The sequence below is a fragment of the Schistocerca serialis genome, chromosome 4, assembly GCF_023864345.2.
Source record: "Schistocerca serialis cubense isolate TAMUIC-IGC-003099 chromosome 4, iqSchSeri2.2, whole genome shotgun sequence".
Taxonomy (NCBI): domain Eukaryota; kingdom Metazoa; phylum Arthropoda; class Insecta; order Orthoptera; family Acrididae; genus Schistocerca; species Schistocerca serialis.
In genome coordinates, this window is record NC_064641.1 from 678,755,866 (window position 1) to 678,774,981 (window position 19,116).

Sequence of the window (19,116 nt, forward strand, 5' to 3'; positions counted from 1 at the left end):
TTTAAAGCCACTATAACTTCAGAGATGTTTTGGAACTAGAAATTCCACATTCACTCAACTTCTTGAATGTCCTACAAGCCATCTAGTGCATGTAACTGACAAAGAAACAAATCAATATTTTGCAGAACTCTGTATCCTCCACCTTCTGAAACTGTAAACACAAGTTGGTGAGTGAGTGGAGCAGCAAAGGAGGCTATTAAGATACATATTCTGTCAGAATACATTGTTCTCATACATGCAGTAGCCTTGTTGTAGAGGTACAGGGCCTGTTGTTATTAGTCAAATTTTGGAAGTGAGGAACAGGAAACTACAGCAATGAAAACAACTATCTTGCTGTGGAAGAGTTCTATGTGCTACAGACACAAACTGCAGTACTGGTAACTTGCCTCTGGATTGAGCACTGCTTGTGACAAATGAATGCTTTTTCTGGCTCCATTTGTGAGTGTAGTTTGATACGGTACAACAATCTCTGTGTTGTCTTTTTAAAGAGTACAGGGAGGGTGCCAGATATGAGACACACTTTTGTAAACCCATTTTAAACACCTAGAAGTAAATGCAGTTATATTTTGTATCATGGTAGTAATACCTTGCATTATTTAATTTTACCATACATTTATCATATTCACAATAATAAACACTCTTCCAATGTAATTATTAAATCTTCACAAACTATGCATTTCGTAGAAATAAGGTAGAGACTTCCTAATATGAGGTGGTGGTAATAATTTTTCTTACTACTATATAATGAAATATTCATACAGTTTTTACAGGCTCATTGGTTTCTGTTGTTCTTCACTCATTTCACACTACTCACATTTATTTTTATGACATTGCTGGTAAACAAAATTGTCTTCTGTGACACTGCAATCTTCATGAGCCTAGTGATACAATTTCGTGCACTGTGCCCGTTTTTCCCTGCGTTGTTGCCAAAAAATCGCCCTGTATAGAATAGACACTACGCGTCATCACCACTGCTGTCTGAATCACCACTCTCATCAAGATGACTTTGGATGCTGAGTCACTAGATGATTCTTCTGCTTTAGGTCAGTGTTTAGATGATGTCCAGTCTTCTCCCTGAATAACCTTTTGGCTGCTTTATTGTTAGCTGCAGCTGTTGATTTCTTATTTTTATGTTCTTATAATTGCTTCACACAAGATGATGATGTTATTAACTCAGGGGAGCACAAGTGTGATGTTAGACCTATTTGAATGGCCGGATCACAGGTGACTTTGTGATCTGTGAAGAAGTCTGTGGAGTGGAGTGCTTGACCAGCATCACAATCACTAATTTTATTTTTGGTTTTGGCATCTCCTTCTTGATGAGGGTTAGCATGGTGATTAATTGAAAATTCATGCTGCCTAAGATGCTTCTGTTGCACAGGATGAGACTTATTTTTGTGAAGGCATTCGCAGACGCTTTCATTGTAGACACAGTCCTCAAAAGATATCAGCTTCTACACTGATTGCTTTGAATTTGGAGAAACATTGATTAACTTATGAACAAAATACTGCCCTAACAGAAAGGTCCACAAAACATGTCAATTTCAACCATAGGACCAGTCAGAGTAATCCCCATTTATGGTAATTTAATAAAATTAAAATAAACACAGTTGTCAATATTTTACTATAAAATGGTAAAATACTGTTATCTTATGGTATTATTGTATCAGTTATATATAACAAACTGCAAGAGATCGAGTTCCCCCAATATGTCACAGGTATCTTAATATGCAACACTATCGCATATGGTAACAATGTTTGTTAGAAAATGAACCTAACTGTCAATAATTATAAGTAATTCCATCAGAAATAACAACAAAAAGGAGTACAGTAATGTCCACTCACTTTTAAGCAGAAATATTTTCTTAGCACCAGTGTCACAAAAACCTCCAAACACTATACATTTTACAACAGCTTCTATGTACTCTGTCTCAGCAACGGTGTCCTATAGTCTTAGACGTGCTTGAGATGTTTAAGAAACTCTTTTTCAGAGTTTAGCACCTACTGTGAGCACAGTCGAGGAGCCTTGCATTAGGAAACTATCGTACAATAAGCGCCTTTCCTGTACACCCAGTTTCTACTAATAAGACAGTCTGTCATTCGGGTAGGATTACTGTTTATGTTTTGGGCAGTAACACATGGTGAGCCAAGTGCTTACTAAATATTTGTTCATCTTCTGAGCTTTTACGTCTACATCTGCATCAGCATGATTATTCTGCAAATCACAATTGAGTGCCTGGCAGAGAATTCATCGAATTACCTTCTTCAAGCTATTTCTTATCATTCCTCTCTTGAACTGTGTGTGGGAAAAAATGAACGCATCTTTTTGTGCAAGTTATAATTTCTCTTATTTTATTATGTTAATCATTTTTCCCAGTGTAGGTGGGTACCAACAAAATATTTTCATGCTGAGGAGAAATTTGGTAATTGACATTTCTTGAGAAGATGCTTCCACAATAGAAAATGTCTTTCCATGATTACCACCCCAATTCGCATATCATAGCCGTGGCACTCTCTTCCTTATTTTGTGATAATATAAAACTAACTGCCCTTCTTTGAATTTTTTCGATATCTTCTTTCAGTTCTGTCTTACGTGGATCCCACATTATACAGTAAAACTCCACAAGAGGGTGGACAAGTATAGTGTAAGCAGTCTCTTCAGTAGACCTGTTGCATTTTCTAAGCGTTCTTCCTGTAAAGCACAGTCTTTGGTTTGCTTTCCCCATAACTTTATCTACATGATGATTCCAATTTCAGTTATTTGTAATTGTAATCCCTAAGTATTTAGTTGAATTTACAGCCTTCAGATTTGTGTGATTTGTTGTATATCCAAAATTTAGCAGATCCTTTTTGGTACTTACATGGGTGATGTCACACTTTTCATTATTTAAAGTCAATTTCCACTTTTTACACCATGTACATATCTTGTCTAAATAATTTTGCAATTGGTTTTGATCATCTGATGGCTTTATGAGACAGTAAATGACTGCATCATATGCAAACAATCAAAGAGGGCTGCTCAGACTGTCTCCTGAATCATTTATTTAGATCAGAAACAGCAGAGGGCCTGTAACACTATTTTGGGAAATGAGCAGATATTCTTCTTCTTTACTTCTTTTTTCTTCTGTTTTACTTGATGACTTCCTGTCATTCTGTTATCTGTTATTGTGAATTATGATCTTTCTACAGAAAAATCATGAATCCAGTCGCACAATTGAGACAATACCCTATAGGCAAGCAATTCGAACACACACAGTATTTGGTGAGAATGCTTAGTGTGGTCATCAAAGTAATTTTCAATAAGCTTCCAGTATCAGTTTATGTATTAAGATATGTTTATAGGATATAATAGAGGGAAACATTCCACGTGGGAAAAATATATCTAAAAACAAAGATAATGTGACTTACCAAACGAAAGCGCTGGCAGGTCGATAGACACACAAACAAACACAAACATACACACAAAATTCAAGCTTTCGCAACCAACGGTTGCTTCATCAGGAAAGAGGGAAGGAGAGGGAAAGACGAAAGGTTGTGGGTTTTAAGGGGGAGGGTAAGGAGTCATTCCAATCCCGGGAGCCGAAAGACTTGCCTTAGGGGGAAAAAAGGACAGTTATACACTCGCACACACACTCACACATACACTCTGTGTATGTGCGGTTGGATATGGGTGTGTGTGCGAGTGTATACCTGTCCTTTTTCCCCCCTAAGGTAAGTCTTTCCGCTCCTGGGATTGGAATGACTTCTTACCCGCTCCCTTAAAACCCACAACCTTTCGTCTTTCCCTCTCCTTTCCTCTTTCCTGATGAAGCAACCGTTGGTTGCGAAAGCTTGAATTTTGTGTGTATGTTTGTGTTTGTTTGTTTGTGTGTCTATCGACCTGCCAGCACTTTCGTTTGGTAAGTCACATCATCTTTGTTTTTAGATATGTTTATAGGCTTTGATTTATTTTAATTTACTATGACTATTCTGCAGAAACATGACTATCCAAATACAAATTACTGAAGCTTTTAATTATAAGTGGTGTTTTGGCTTCCAATTATCCAAAGTTTTGATTTTGGGATTTAGTGACCCGTTACTGTTTATCTAAAGGTTATATACAGTGTGCTGTAAGGAGTGGTCAGTACTCAGGTACATGATAGGAACAATCATTCGACTGAGCGAGGTGGCGCAGTGGTTAGACACTGGACTTGCATTCGGGAGGATGACGGTTCAATCCCGCGTCCGGCCATCCTGATTCAGGTTTTCCGTGATATCCCTAAATCGTTCCAGGCAAATGCCGGGATGGTTCCTTTGAAAGGGCACTGCCGACTTCCTTCCCCGTCTTTCCCTAATCCAATGAGACCGATGACCTTGCTATCTGGTCTCCTTCCCCAAAACAACCCAACCCAACAATCATTCAAAGTAAAAAAGTCTTGTAAACATGAGCTCTAAAATGCATATCTTAAAAGCTGCAAGGTGTGATCAAAAAGTAATGGAAATTTTTGTTTTTCTTAAATAATCTTTATTTATTCATCATCATCATCATCTTCAAGATCCACTTTGTCCCTTTCATAGTATACCCTATTAGATGTACTACACTTGTGCCTGCACTTTTTCCAATCTCAGAAGAACTTCTGGAACTCACATTTGATTATGGTGTTCATTTCCTTCATCAGTTCTGTTTTTATCTCATCAGTGGTGGCAAAACTATGTCCTTTCATAGTTCTCTTCAGCCTTGGAAATAGAAAGAAGTTGCAGGGGTCCATGTCCGGCAAATATGGTGGCGGCAACATAAAGGTTTTGCTTTTTCCAAAAAGTAATCAATAACAACTGAGGTGTGAGCGCGAGCATTATTGTGTAGCAATTCCCATGAGTGGTTTTGCACAATTCTGGTATTTTCTTCAGATTGCTTCACACAAATGACGTTTGGCTTCCAGGCAGTTTTCCTTATTGACTGTACAACCATAAGGCGGGAACTCGTGATCAACTATCCATGCCCAAAACATTTGAAAAAATTGTTTGGCATAAGTCAAAGGATATTCCGATATCATCAGTAATCTCTCTGATGGTGATTCGGTGTTCCCCAGAACAGTTTACTTATTCCACACTGTCGTAAGCAATTGATGTTCTACGATGTCCATGGCTGTCATCATCTCCGTCTTCTCGACCCTCTTTTAAAAGTTTACACCACTTGTAAACTCACGTCTTATTCATAGTAGATTCACCAGATGCCACAGTCAACATTTCGAATGTGGTGCTGCACTTTATTCCCTTTCTCAAGCAAAATTACATGCAAATTCTTTGATCCATCTTTTTCGAAAGTAAAAATTCACTGAGAACTCAAAAAATATCTATAACCTTTTTGGCTATCAGCAGTAAACTAAATACTTAAAAAAACTGAAAATTCAAACATTAATCAGGAATGTGTACCAACAAGTTGTTTTTTTTTTTTTTTTTTTTTTTTTGAAAAATCGTGTCTTCAATGACCACAAGATTAAAAAAAGTCCTGTTACTTTTTTATCACACTTCGTATGCGCAATTCACCTTTGATGCTGTGGAACAAATCTCATCTGCTGCAAGCTCTTCGCTCTCCACCGTGTTTTGAGAGGTGGTAATATGGCGTATAGAAGAGTATGTGGTAGGGAAGAGGCGGCAAGGGAGCAAGAGATTTCAGATCCTGAAGGACAGCACATACACTGGCATTAAGAAGGAAGCACTGGATCGTATGAAGTGGAGATGCAAAGAACCTGCTAATATAGCAGAAAACTGATGATGATGATGAGTATGGACCGAAACAAGAAGAAAATGTCCAGTAAACAGGGCTTTATTGTGTGTACCTTAAGGGCTATGAGCACTTGTTCATCTTTGTTATTGTGAGACACGTCTCTTCTACTGAATAAGTGATCATATCTCTTAATGTATGCATTTTAGAGCTCATGTTCTGCAGACAACTTTTTCTTGTTTCGGTCCATACTACTGTCTCCCAAAATATGGAAAGCGAAGAGATCTGTTTCACAGTATCAAAGATGAGGAAGTGTTCATAGCTCTTAAGGTATGCATTTTAGAGCCCATGCTTACTAACTCTTTTGCTTTGAATGACTGTTTCTTTTCATATCCCTATTCCTCCTGTAGAATACAAGTAAAGTTCAATCTGCTGTTAAACTTTTACATGAGTTGATATGGTTGTTATATTGATGTTAAAGGATTCATTATCATTGTCATTTCTGCACAATTGTACATAAATCCCTTAGTGACACTTGGTTCCTCATTGTGTGTGAATGGTGCTAGTAGATGCTTTCTACAATGGTAAGCATTCAGCATTCACGTCTGCATTTACAAACAACGGCATCATTCTAGTTCATGCTTGTTTTAGTTTTAGGCAAGTATTCAAAGAGAGCACTACCAAATTAGGACATCCCAGCTTTAAAACAGAAATATGTATTGGTTTCACCATAATCACTACATTTTTCTGATAATGGTAATGTCTGCAGTTGCTAGTAAGCATGGCGTTTCAACTCGAACTCTTGGTGACATAGCTCATGAAACAGCTGACCTTCCCAAGAACAGCTAATCGTGTCTGGTTTCAACAGCAGTGTAGTAGGTTTATGTGGATTTTACACCGTATAATTATAGGTAAAATTATTGGAAAATGGAGGTGGGTTATGTAGGTGGAAAACATGAAAAGGTACAGCAGTTACAATAATAAAATGTTACTAGCACATGATGTAGCAGCTATTCCCTTTTTGTGAAGAATTCAAAGATTTGGAGGAGAAAGGGGTTACAACCTTGATCAACTATATAGTGATGATATGGGCTTACATTTTAAAATGTTACCCTTTGAAACATTACTTTCACAAAAAGACAGGAGTGCTGTCGGTGCTTAAAAGAATAAAGAGCAGTTGACTTTAATAGCATGTGATAAATCTGTTACACCAACAGCACTGGAAAAAATTGATCCTGAAAATACCCAGTCTACTACAAAAATATTCAAAGCACATGGAGTACATAGAGCTCCTTCATGATTTGTTTCGGGAGGACAACGGTTCAATCCCGTCTCCGGCCATCCCGATTTAGGTTTTCCGTGATATCCCTAAATCGTTTCAGGCAAATGCCGGGATGGTTCCTTTGAAAGGGCACGGCCGATTTCCTTCCCAATCCTTCCCTAACCCGAGCTTGCGCTCCGTCTCTAATGACCTCGTTGTCGACGGGACGTTAAACACTAACCACCACCACCACCACCACCACCACCACCACCACCACCATGATTTGTTTCACAATGAGTTTGTCGTAAGAGTTGAAAAATATTTCACACCTAAATGCCAATGAAAGCTCTTTCTTTTTTGGACAGTGCCTTTCCTCACCCAGTGGAAACTCAGTGGAAAAATGGAAAATATTTGTGAAGTTGCTACCACTCAGTGTTAAAAGCCTAATCCAGTATGTGAGACAATAAAATATGTGATTTTATCATAGACTGTTCCTTCAAAAAGTGCCTCTGAATCACAGTGATGATGCATCTGTGCAAGAACATATACCTCCAGTATCAAGAATGCTATTGACTGCTTGGAGTACAGTTTGAGAAAATTCCATAAAATTATCATGGAATAACTTGTGCAGAATAGTGATGATGATCCTGAGGATCTGGCAGCAGGTGGATAACCCATTTTCAAATTTAGCAAACTATATTCCCAAACTTAAAGATGCTACTCACAAAGATGCCAACACCTGGACTCAGGTACAAAAGTCCTGCTTAATGATGAGATGGTAGAGACAGCTAAGAAAACTGTTGATGGCAAAACCCTGGAAGACAAAGAGTCTTGATCGTGATGAAAGTCTGCAGAGGAACTTATTTCTTCAACAAAAGGTTTTGAAGCACTTGAAACTCCTTTGTAATTAGGAGAGCAGTATCTTCAGCCTTCATTTGTGTACAAAAGCTATGAAATGAAATGGTTTTGCAGCTCACCTGTCACATCATTCTACCCCCCCCCCCCCCCCACACACACACACAAAAATAATAGATCACCAAGTTTTTAACTCAAAATGATTTTGTAATTTAAATCATCAAGGTTTTTAATCTACAATAATTATGTTTTTTAATACTTTGAAGACAGCTACTTAGTAGAATTTTGGGCTTAAAAAACCAGCCATTTGTGCCATTATTTAAAGTGTTACTGGCATGTATGTAATTTATATTTATTAAAAAGTAGTACATAGTAAAAAAAGAATACACTTCAACAGTTATTTTTCATGTTTACTTTAGTTCTTCGATAGGTTACAAATTTTAAAATAATGATGACAAAAAGTATAATTACCCTTCTGGGAAAAAAAATAAAAATCACAAGGTGAGTTACTATGAAATTTCTTCCTCTTGAGCTTCCAAAATTTCTTTCTTACTCAATGAATGTGATATATTTGTAACAAAATTACAGCAGACTGCAAAAGCTAACAAGTTCATACACGAAATTATGTTAGTGCAATCACATATTGGCCCAACCATTTGTGACAGCAGCTGTTCAAGTTCACTGATGTTTCTTTTGAAATAATTCTAGAAATTGACAACAGAGGGCAGCACCTGTCAAGGGCAGGTAGCAAGATGTCCATACATTATAAGTTCAGTTTTCAAGCAATAGGTGGCTTGTGTCCAGAAAATCGTGACCTGAGTGGGGGTGGTCTTTCAGACACAGCATTGTGTCCAAGTTATGTTCGGGTGTGGCCACCAAAGTGTTACTCTTGCTTATAATGTTGTATGTCTGTGTGTATGCATCAGTAGTTCATTATATAATTTAACAACTTATCTTTAGAACTATTTTTACTTGTTTGCAGCAGCTATTTATAGTGCTGCCTGAATCATTTGACTTTCTTTAGTAGATATTGAGATTTTTTAAACAGTTATTTGGAAATAAAAAAAAAGTAATCTGTTGAATTCTAGGATGCACATCCAAAAGGTGAGATATTCCTTGGGCATATGTTAGATGGCTATAGTGTGAGAGTAGGTGTTCCACCAGGTGCAAAGGACCTGAAATTTTCGTTCACCTTACGGACACCAGAACGAGCATATCATCTGTCTGCAGAAACTGAGGATGACAGAGATGAATGGATACAAGTTATAACGAAGGTCTTGGAAAGGCACATGACTCCTCAAGATAGCTCAGGTATTATGCAATAATAGTTTAATTTAAATTTAATTGGCAAAATAATTTGTTCAATGCTGAAGTATTACAGCATGCACAGTCTTCAGTGTGACTTTTTAAAGTAAAATCCAAAATGCTTAATACTTTGTGTGATGCCTGCTTTATTTCATTGTTGATTGTCCTTGGTGTCGACGTACTGTGTTGCTATACTGGCTGAAAAATGGGGGGGGGGGATAATAAGCTCAACATTGACTACTTAAAATGCTGTAGCCAACAGGTGCACATTTGCATTTCACAGTTCTTTACTTTCACTGTTCCCAACCCCCAATAATACACAGTTATTTGGCCAGCACACTATTGTTTAACTTCCGATAAGCCTCATTAATAGTTTGCAGGCAAACATCCACATACTGCTACAATAGCTTACTGTTCAACATCTACGAGCAATAAAAGCCTAACCACACATTACTCAGTTCTTCAAGAATAAAAAGGTACTGTGGAACAGACACTGTCATTGTTTTAACACACAGCCTAATTGTGTTACACTTATTCCACAGTTAAGTGGATGCCTTGTTGTTGTTCAAACCATTACAGGTTTCTCGTCTGAAATTCGGCCATGGACTGACAGTCTTGGGACCAAAAATTGGGCCCTTATATATATCCTCACAATAATAGGCACTGAAACTACACATTGTTTGATGTTAAAGTTACAGAAATTACAATTAAAACTTAACTCATTAAATTAACTGAATACATCAAAAAATTGCATCTTATTAACAGTTTCTTCTACTACAAGAGTTAGGACGAATGATTTGTTTAAATGATGAAATTAACAGATACCGTTACGCAAAAAACCCTTTTGACAAAACTGTTAATTACTTTGGAATTAATTAAGAGCTTGTGTTCTTAACATGTTTTCGAATCGAGCCAAATAGATCCTTCTAAAATACTATTGGTGGTTCTTCCACATGTTTATAATTATTACAGAATTTATATTTGTTTATGAGTCAACAATAGAATTTAAGTTACGAAACAATTACTGATTTCACCCTGTAACAAAAGATACTAACTATGAATAGTCAAAATAAATTAGAAAATCAGTTACATACAAAATTAGACCTGGTGTTATATTCTTTAAAACTGAGGGCCATCTTTCTCTTTTATGAAAATGCAGATTATACTCACATATGTTAATGGCAATTAGTTAAAAAAGAAAAAATGAATTTTAAGGAGGTAGATGGCAAAACAAGAAGGGAAGTAAAAAATATCCCAGCTTGCTTTGTCACATTGGAGAATATTGATAGCATTTGAGAATATTGATAGCATTTAAATTTCATGGACTGATATATTTCAGCCTACATGTGAATGACACATTGTAAGAAGAATGAGTTAGAGGTATTTATTTAAGTAGTGCCTAAATTTGGGACATACAATGTGCTACTGTCTGCACTCACATTTTGATGGATATTTGTGTATAGAATGATGATAATTTTGATTTATTTGTGGAAGCTGTGGACAGCTGTTTTTAGTAGCTCAAAATTCATGGCTGCTTTGTCTTAATTATTTTCTTTAATAATATATCATTGTTCATCAACAAGTCTGATTTGTAGAAGAGAGTATGATGCAGACTGACTGACAGGGTTAAGATATATGGGTATGAAGTGTAGTTTATAAGACCATCGTCTGAAGAACATAGTAAGGCACGGTGGGTCACTAGTTATTTCTGCTGTGAAGTAGTACTATTTCAGTACTCTGTTCCTGTCTGACTCAGTTATTTTTTTCTATTTATTAATAGTTCAGTATTTTTCTCCCATGAATAATTTGTCTCAGTTGTCTGTCCATTCTTAGGTCTCCTGTCAGTATATTTTAGCTATCTTTGTGTTTACTATTTCCTGTACCAATATACTGTCTTTTCCCCATATTTTTTATAGTCTTTATCATCATCTGTGTAGCACTCTATATTTCATTGTTCTGTTGTCTATCTCCCCCCCCCCCCCCCCCCCCCAATGCAAACTATATTTCTTTCAGGATTTTTCTTGTCATTGTCCACTGTTTTGCTGGATTGCTATCATTATTTAGCCACTTATTGATTGGGATTTCTATTACATATCATATTTTGCATTTTCAGAACTTAACTCTTGCTCTTCGAAAACTATTTGTCATTTGGCATCTCCCTATGGGTGTAGTAGTGAAAGTGAATATCTAAAAATGCATTCCCACAAGCCACTTCCACACTTAAAAACATAGCAATCTTCTACCTTAACCTACCTTGTCCTCAATTTGTTTGGGGGCTATCCAGAACTGAAAGATAAAAAGCACAGGAAATATTCCTGGAAAACTACTATTTTCATATTAACTGGTGTGTGTTAAGAACATATTACACATATATATTTTTTCCATGTAATCACCCCAGCTATTCTTACATTTTGTGAGCTTGGATGTGAGCTTTTCCTTTCAGCACTTATCATACTGATAATAGAGAAAACACGAGTGCTGCCTTCGCTAATAATACATCATAGTTACAAAATCTTGCAGTCCTTTTGGGAAGTGGATTTTACATTACAATGTTATACATTGAGCAAACAGTAACATAAACCAAGGCAACATTTCAAAAAGAAATTAAAATTATTTTCTTTCATTTTTATTACACTCAAATCTTTTCTTTTTGCTGTTTTGTACACATATTTGATCAGCCTCTTATCATGCAGACAAACTTCCATACTTATAAGAGGCAGTCAAATGAAAATGAGACAAATGGAAGAAAATTACGTAAATGGTTTATTATTTAAAAAATAATCACAATATCTGTTAATACATTTATCCCACAGTGAGACAAGATGGTTGATGCCTTCACGGAAAAATTTTGCTGCTACCTATGGAACAATGATTGAACTCAGGCATGCACCTCTTCGTCCGAAGCAAATCAGTTGCCACAAATGTCTTTCTTTAGGGCTCCAAAAATAGATCACTTGGGGAGAGAGCAGGACCATATGGGGGATGTGGGACCACCCCACATGTTGCCGAGGTTCTTAGAGTACAGCTCTTTCCGAAGCATTTTTCATGCTATTGCTAACCTACATTTTATCTCTCTCTACTTCACCCATCCTCAGTTATTTTGCTACTCAGATACCAAAACTTGCGTACTACTTTTAGTATGTGATACCCTTCAGCATCGACTGATTTAATTCGACTACATTCCATTACATTTAATTTACATTTGTTGTTATTAATCTTATAACATCTTTTCAAGCCAGAATCCATTCTTTTCAACTGATCTTTTGCTGTCTGTCACAGAATTACAGTGTTATCATCAAACCTCAAAGGTTATACTACTTCTCCTTGAATTTTAATTCCTTTTTCAAATTTCCCCTTGGTTTCTGTTACTGCTTGCTCGATGTACAACATTGTAATGCAATATTCACTTCCTAAAAGGATTGCAAGATCTTGTAACTATGATACAAACAGAAAAATGTCTCTTGCTTGTCTGAATTCCAGCATTTAATTTAATGATGTTCGTCATAGGGTAACAAGAACTGGTTCTTCAGCTTAATTTGTTTGAGACATCCACTTAAAAGAATTTACATTTTTATTTTGATGTATTTCCAATACAATTCACCCTTCAGTGCTTTAACATTATTTGATCCAATAAGTAAAGTAAGAGTAAAATAATACACCCATTTAAAGATTTGTTTATATATTATTTGTATTTTGGTGATATTTATATAGTTCAAGAGTGTGATCAGAAGCATACATAGTTAATAATGAAAATACTAGCTTACGGAGTTATGTGGGATGAAGTGCATAAAGTGATTCAATGTGTCTGGAGATAACTATGTGTCAATAGAAATAATAAAGGTAAAGTTGTCCTCCTCCTCCTAGTGCTTAACTTGCTTAACAAGACATGTTCGTATTGGAAGTGGTATGGCATAGCCCTTGTCCAACCTTTGTACTGAATTACCCGGACTCTTGAGAGAGGGAACTGCTGTTTCATGTTAACTCCCAGTGCAACCATTTTTCACATGTACAAGTCACTGCTAGAGTTGTAAGAAGCGATAAGTGATTGAAAATAACTAGAACCAACTGAGGATTGAACCCGGACTTCCAGATTTGTAGCCAGACACTTACTCATTGAGCCACACAGAAATAAAAGCTGTAGTAAATGTAATCAAAATTAAACTTAAAAAGTTATTCACAGAATGTTTTTGAAGGAAGACAATCCCTCAAAACTGGCACAATGGTGTATTTATTCTTCTTCGCAAAAAAGAGACAGACAATATATAAGACAACTATACACCTTTGGACCTAAAATTACTGTCAACAATTGAGAGAGAGAGAGAGAGAGAGAGAGAGAGAGAGAGAGAGAGAGGGGGGGGGGGGGGGGGGAAGAGAACCCTTCCTGGTGTTAAAAGTGGATACAACACAGTGGATATAAATGAAGTTGTGGAATGGAGCAATTTGTGTGAATTACCTCTCAACACGGGTTGTGTAAATTCCAGAAAAGTTTTTAACACATCAAAAAGAAAATTGTACAAATTAACAATTACCCTGTACAGCCAGATTATCAGTTTTTATAATAGAATACGTCACGACAGCTACAGGAAGGGGAGCAGAAGAAATAAAGAAAATTAAAAATAGCTTGCGTTGATGTCTATAAATGAAACATAATTTTGAAAACTAATTTTCTAATATGCCTGTTATGGAAAGCTTACAGTCTGTATAGAAAAATCGTTCAAAAGCTAGAGACAGACATTTTGGGATTTACAAGGATTGACAGGAAAACAAATAAATGGATTGGAGCTCAGAAATAACTAGGCAAAATAAATAAATTATGACTGTTATCAAGTTATAATGCTGAATGACAGAATATTTAATTAGGCAATTGATGGTAGATGGACCAGGGTAGTTCTTTACTGTATACCAAGACACAAGAAAAGACCAAATGGTAGGTGGATAGATGATATTAGGTAAGTAGTAGCAAGATGATTCCACAAGACTGAAGATCATAGGGCGTACAGAAGTCTTAAGGAGACATTTATTCAGCAGTGGATGTCAAATGAGAGATGGTGGACATCATCATCTGTTTAATACATGGACAAACATTAGCTGTACAATTTTCTGCATGCTCAACATGTTTAAACTGAATTCTATGTATCATACTTGGTGCATTATATAATATTTGATGTTACAAAAATAACAATATTTTTTCGAACCTTCAGAGATACAATCATCATTCGTGGTGTTGTCATCTGCATAGTCATCAGGTGTTGTTCTCCCTGCAGTGATACAAAATGACTGATCATGCAAGCCACAGGACATAGCAGGCAGCAGTAGCCTTGTGTGAGATGTGTTGCCATCAGCCTTGTCTCGGACAACCTCCAAATATATAACATATTTACGCAAGACTGGAAAGAGATGTGGGTCTGCTTCTAGTGTTAAAAACAATGTGATATGTGAGCTACATTTGGTATACAGCATTGTATGACCTAAAATGCACCAGACGTAAACTAGCCAGTGACTACATTTTTTATTGCATTCTTTTCAAAATTTATGTTGTGGTTTACTTAATTTTGAAGTATCACAGTAACTGTGAGCATTACTGAAAAGAAAACCAGTTCACTATCAAGCTTTGATATCAAACTATAAGATACATTTTTTCAAAAATAGTTTTCTTAAAACCAAATATTGGAGATCATATTAAAGATTTCCCAAGAAACTAACTACAGAGATGGATTTGCTTCCTTTACATAAAACTACTTTTTTTTATCACTTTAAGTTTCCCCTGCTATGCACTGTGTACAATACGGTTGCATGGAGCAACCTGCAGTCTGTGGTTTGCTGATGTTATACCGCTGTCATCCCAGTGTGAACCAGTTAAGTCACTTCAATTACATTTCTACATGCTCCACCAATGTAAGCTGCTTTTGTGTTGTATCACGAGTTACATCGTATATTGCTGCAGTGGTAATTACACCTAACACTTGCTGAAGATCCTTTCCAGCATATAAGGCTGTATAACCCAAGTGTCATGCCATATTTGCATGCTATGAGAAATATCAAAAGTCAAGAGAGTTATGTTTCTTTGTAAGTAATAAAAAAAAAGTGGCATTACTTGTTTTGGAAATGAATTTTCTTGTATTACTGACTACTGAATGACTTCAGTGCAGCAGCCCATCCTTCTGTACTGTTCTGTTGAAACTGTTGTGCAATTAGAGAAAAACATGAAATATTGAAGAAGTGTGTCTTCAGAATTGTATCTGCAATTCCCTATGTAACTGATTTGTCGTAAAAGAGTACTTATACATAAAATAAGATTATGAATTTCTGGTGGAAGCACTGACAAAATTGTAAGAATGCTAATACACACATCAAAAAAGTTTTGCATCACCCTGGTTCCCAGAACTCCTGAAGATAGATGTTGACTGTAGATATTGTATCACAGACACAGTCCCTTTGACTGTTCAAAGATGTCACTAAACCCACCCAAAGATGTAAACAACCATGCATGAGCAGTGTCTATTAGATGGAGGGGTTTTGCCAACCGATCAGTTCCAATTATTCCACTAGGAAGGAGGTACATGGCCCATGTTGGCTGTAGTTCAACCATGCCTAGACGGTCAATACCACAGTTCAATCGCATCTGCATTGTTACTTTGTACCAGGAAGTGCTCTCAACAAGGTAAATGTCCAGGCATCTCGGAGTGAACCAAAGCGATGTTGTTCGGACATGGAGGAAATACAGAGAGACAGGAACTGTCGATGACATGCCTCGCTCAGGCCACCCAAGGGCTACTACTGCAGTTGATGACCACTACCTACAGATTATGGCTCGGAGGAACCCTGACACAACGTCACCATCTTGAATAATGATTTTCCTGCAGCCACAGGATGTCGTATTACGACTCAAACTGTGTGCAATAGGCTGCATGATGCACAATTTCACTCCCAACGTCCATGGCAAAGTCCATCTTTGCAACCATGACACCATGCAGCACAGTACATATGGGCCCAACAATATACTGAATGGACCGCTCAGGGTTGGCATCACATTCTCTTCACTGATGAGGGTCGCATATGCCTTCAACCAGACAATCGTTGGAGACATGGTTGGGGGCAACCCAGTCAGGCTGAACACCTTAGACACACTGTCCAGTGAGTGCAGCAAGGGGGAGGTTCCCTGCTGTCCTGAGGTGGCATTATGTGGACCGATGTGGTCATGGAAGGCACCGTAATGGCTGTATGATACGTGAATGCCATCCTCCGACTGATAGTGCAACCATATCGGCAGCATATTGGCGAGGCATTCATCTTCAAGGATGACAATTCATGCCCCCATCGTGCACATCTCGTGAATGACTTCCTTCAGAATCATGAAATTGTTCATCTAAGAGTGGCCAGCATGTTCTCCAGACATGAACCCTATCAAACATGCCTGGAATGGATTGAAAAGGGCTGTTTAATGATGATGTGACCTACCAACCACTCTGAGGGATGTATGCTGAATCACCATTGAAGAGTGGGACAATCTGGACCAACAGTGCCTTGATGAACTTGTGGATCATATGCCACGATGAATACAATGCATGAGGACATGCTGCTGGGTATTAGAGGTACCGGTGTGTACAGCAATATCGACCACCACCTCTGAAGGTCTCACAGTATCATGGTACAACATGCAACATGTGGTTTTCATGTACAATAAAAAGGGCGGAAATGATGTTTATGTTGATCTCTATTCCAGTTTTCTGTACAGGTTCCGAAACTCTTGGAACCAAGGTGATGCAAAACTTTTTTTGATGTGTGTAGATAGATACTGGTTAACACTGCAAATCATTGCAAACTTACTCAGGACCTGTGTTTCTTCAAATTACCAGTACCAATCAAATTACCAGTACCATGGGTTTCAGTATATTAAGAGCATGTTCCTACTGCAGAATTTTGAAGTTAATTATCATAATTCCAATACAGGTCACATCACATGTAAAAGTAATAAATAATCAAATACCTGTATGTAGAATATAATTAAAAACAGGCTGTATTGCAATTTCTAGTGGCATCACGTCTCATCCGTAAACGGGCATCTGGAGCTGGAGTACACATTTTTTCAAGCAGGTGAGACATCCATTGTCACTTAATTATTAATTATTTACTTATTTATTTCAGAATTAGTTTCTTAACTTGCTTATTTCTGACTTGACCGTAAGTGGATTAGTGTTTGAGTACTGCAGATGCCCACTTGGTGTGAAGTAAAAATAGTGAATAGGATTGTTAAGTCTGTTATATTCATCCCGACCAACATTTCAGGCAAACCCGTTTTTCATCTTTCATCAACCAACCATTACATAATACTGTGTCATACTAACCCAAACTTGAAATCCAAGGTTAACCTGTACTCACAGAACGTTGGAAATAAAATAAATTATCAAGACAACAGACACAAGCCTTAGGTTATGGTACTCACAATAAAGTAGTAACAGCAAAAACTTATGTATCATACAATTTCTGAGATAAACTTGTATACCTTGACAGTCAATAGCTTCTTTTTTTTTGGGGGGGGGGGGGCTCAGAAGTCTTGTGAGTTCAGTTGTGAGTCACTTTTTATTTAATCATGTCAGAAACCCGCACTATAGCTTACAAGTTATACAAAATGTTCCAAAACATGGTACTATAAGTATTACAATTAAAATTAAATGTGGCTTGACCAGTATGCAGCAACTTCGCATCCTTCCTTGGTGGCATCAATGACATTCTGTGGCATGCATGACATTGGATATAGGCTTCAGACAAGATGATGACTCATTGTCTGGTCTTCAACACATTCACATGCTGTGGAGTCGCATGCAAATCCCCACTTTTTCAGGTTGTCTTCATTCTTCCAACTCCAGAACGCAGCCTGTTGAGGGTGTTCCATATTGACCAGCTTTCTTTGTGACCTGATGGGAGGCTTTCGGTCAGGATTATCCACCCTGCAAGGTGGCTGGATCTGGAACACCATGAGTTGACTCTGATGTTCAAAGGTGGTTCAGTGAGGCTTTCAGTTGAATGGAGAAAGCTTTTCCTTGATTTGAGCCTTGGTACTGGTGTCTGATACCCATGTAGTGTGTGGGTCTTCAGATTCAATTCCTTAGACTTTTCCAGTGTGGATGCACATTCACTACGGGTATTTGGAGGTGGGATGCCGGCTAGACAGTAAACTATGGTAAGCTGAAAAATGACATCATAATATTTACAAATGACTCAGTAAAGCAGAAATGAATTTTTAGAACAGTGTGTGACAAAATAAATTAATTAATATACTTTTACTATTGTCATCTGTTATGTAGTGATCATTATCATTTTATAATCAGGACGCCTATATTGACTTCCCAATTTGTGTCCTGTAGACATCTGTATATTCACAGAGGTCCCTGACACCATTGGTTACTGTTGTTCACTAGCCAATTGTAAAGGCACAGACAAGAATTCTGATTTGTGGTCTACCAGCAGTTACTGACTGCTCATTCACGGGGAGTGGTCAGGGTGGTGTTAGTGAAAACAGTGATGAAAAGGACTACATAAACACGATAGTGAAGCTGAGGTTGGCCCTTTTCCTGGCTCTCCATCATGGCTAACAAATTTGAGCAGAGTAAAATTGCAGACGGCCATTAGTGGCTCTTAAAAAGCACTTCTAAAAATTTTTGATAACTTTTCATGGGCTGCTCTCCCTCCCCTCCCCCCCCCCCCCCCCACTCTCCCCCAACCCTCCCCCATTCCACATACGAATGTTCTGTGTGGGTTGTGGGCTCAATAGGATAAAGAAAAAGGGCACCCCCAAGCCTTCAAAATAAGAACAACCTGTCGTGTCCTGAGAGGGAGTTAAAAAGACATGAAAATGCGACAAGGAAACTTACCCTTACCTTGTTCGAAGACTTCGATGAGGAACTACTTGTGGGCCACCTATTGCTGCCCCAATCTTGGCTGAAAGTAGACTGTTGAATAACATGTTTTATAGGACGGGCAACCACAGCCA

The 19,116-nt window shown here is 37.5% G+C and overlaps 1 protein-coding gene across 1 annotated transcript in view; it reads left to right on the forward strand.

Annotated features, from left to right (window-relative positions):
* Positions 1–19,116, forward strand: part of LOC126473162 (arf-GAP with dual PH domain-containing protein 1-like) — a 140,446-nt gene that overhangs the window by 87,495 nt on the left and 33,835 nt on the right. The window contains exons 6-7 of the mRNA XM_050100029.1: positions 8,909–9,131; positions 17,159–17,219. Of these exons, the coding sequence (XP_049955986.1) occupies positions 8,909–9,131; positions 17,159–17,219 (284 nt within the window). The remainder of the gene's footprint in view (positions 1–8,908; positions 9,132–17,158; positions 17,220–19,116) is intronic.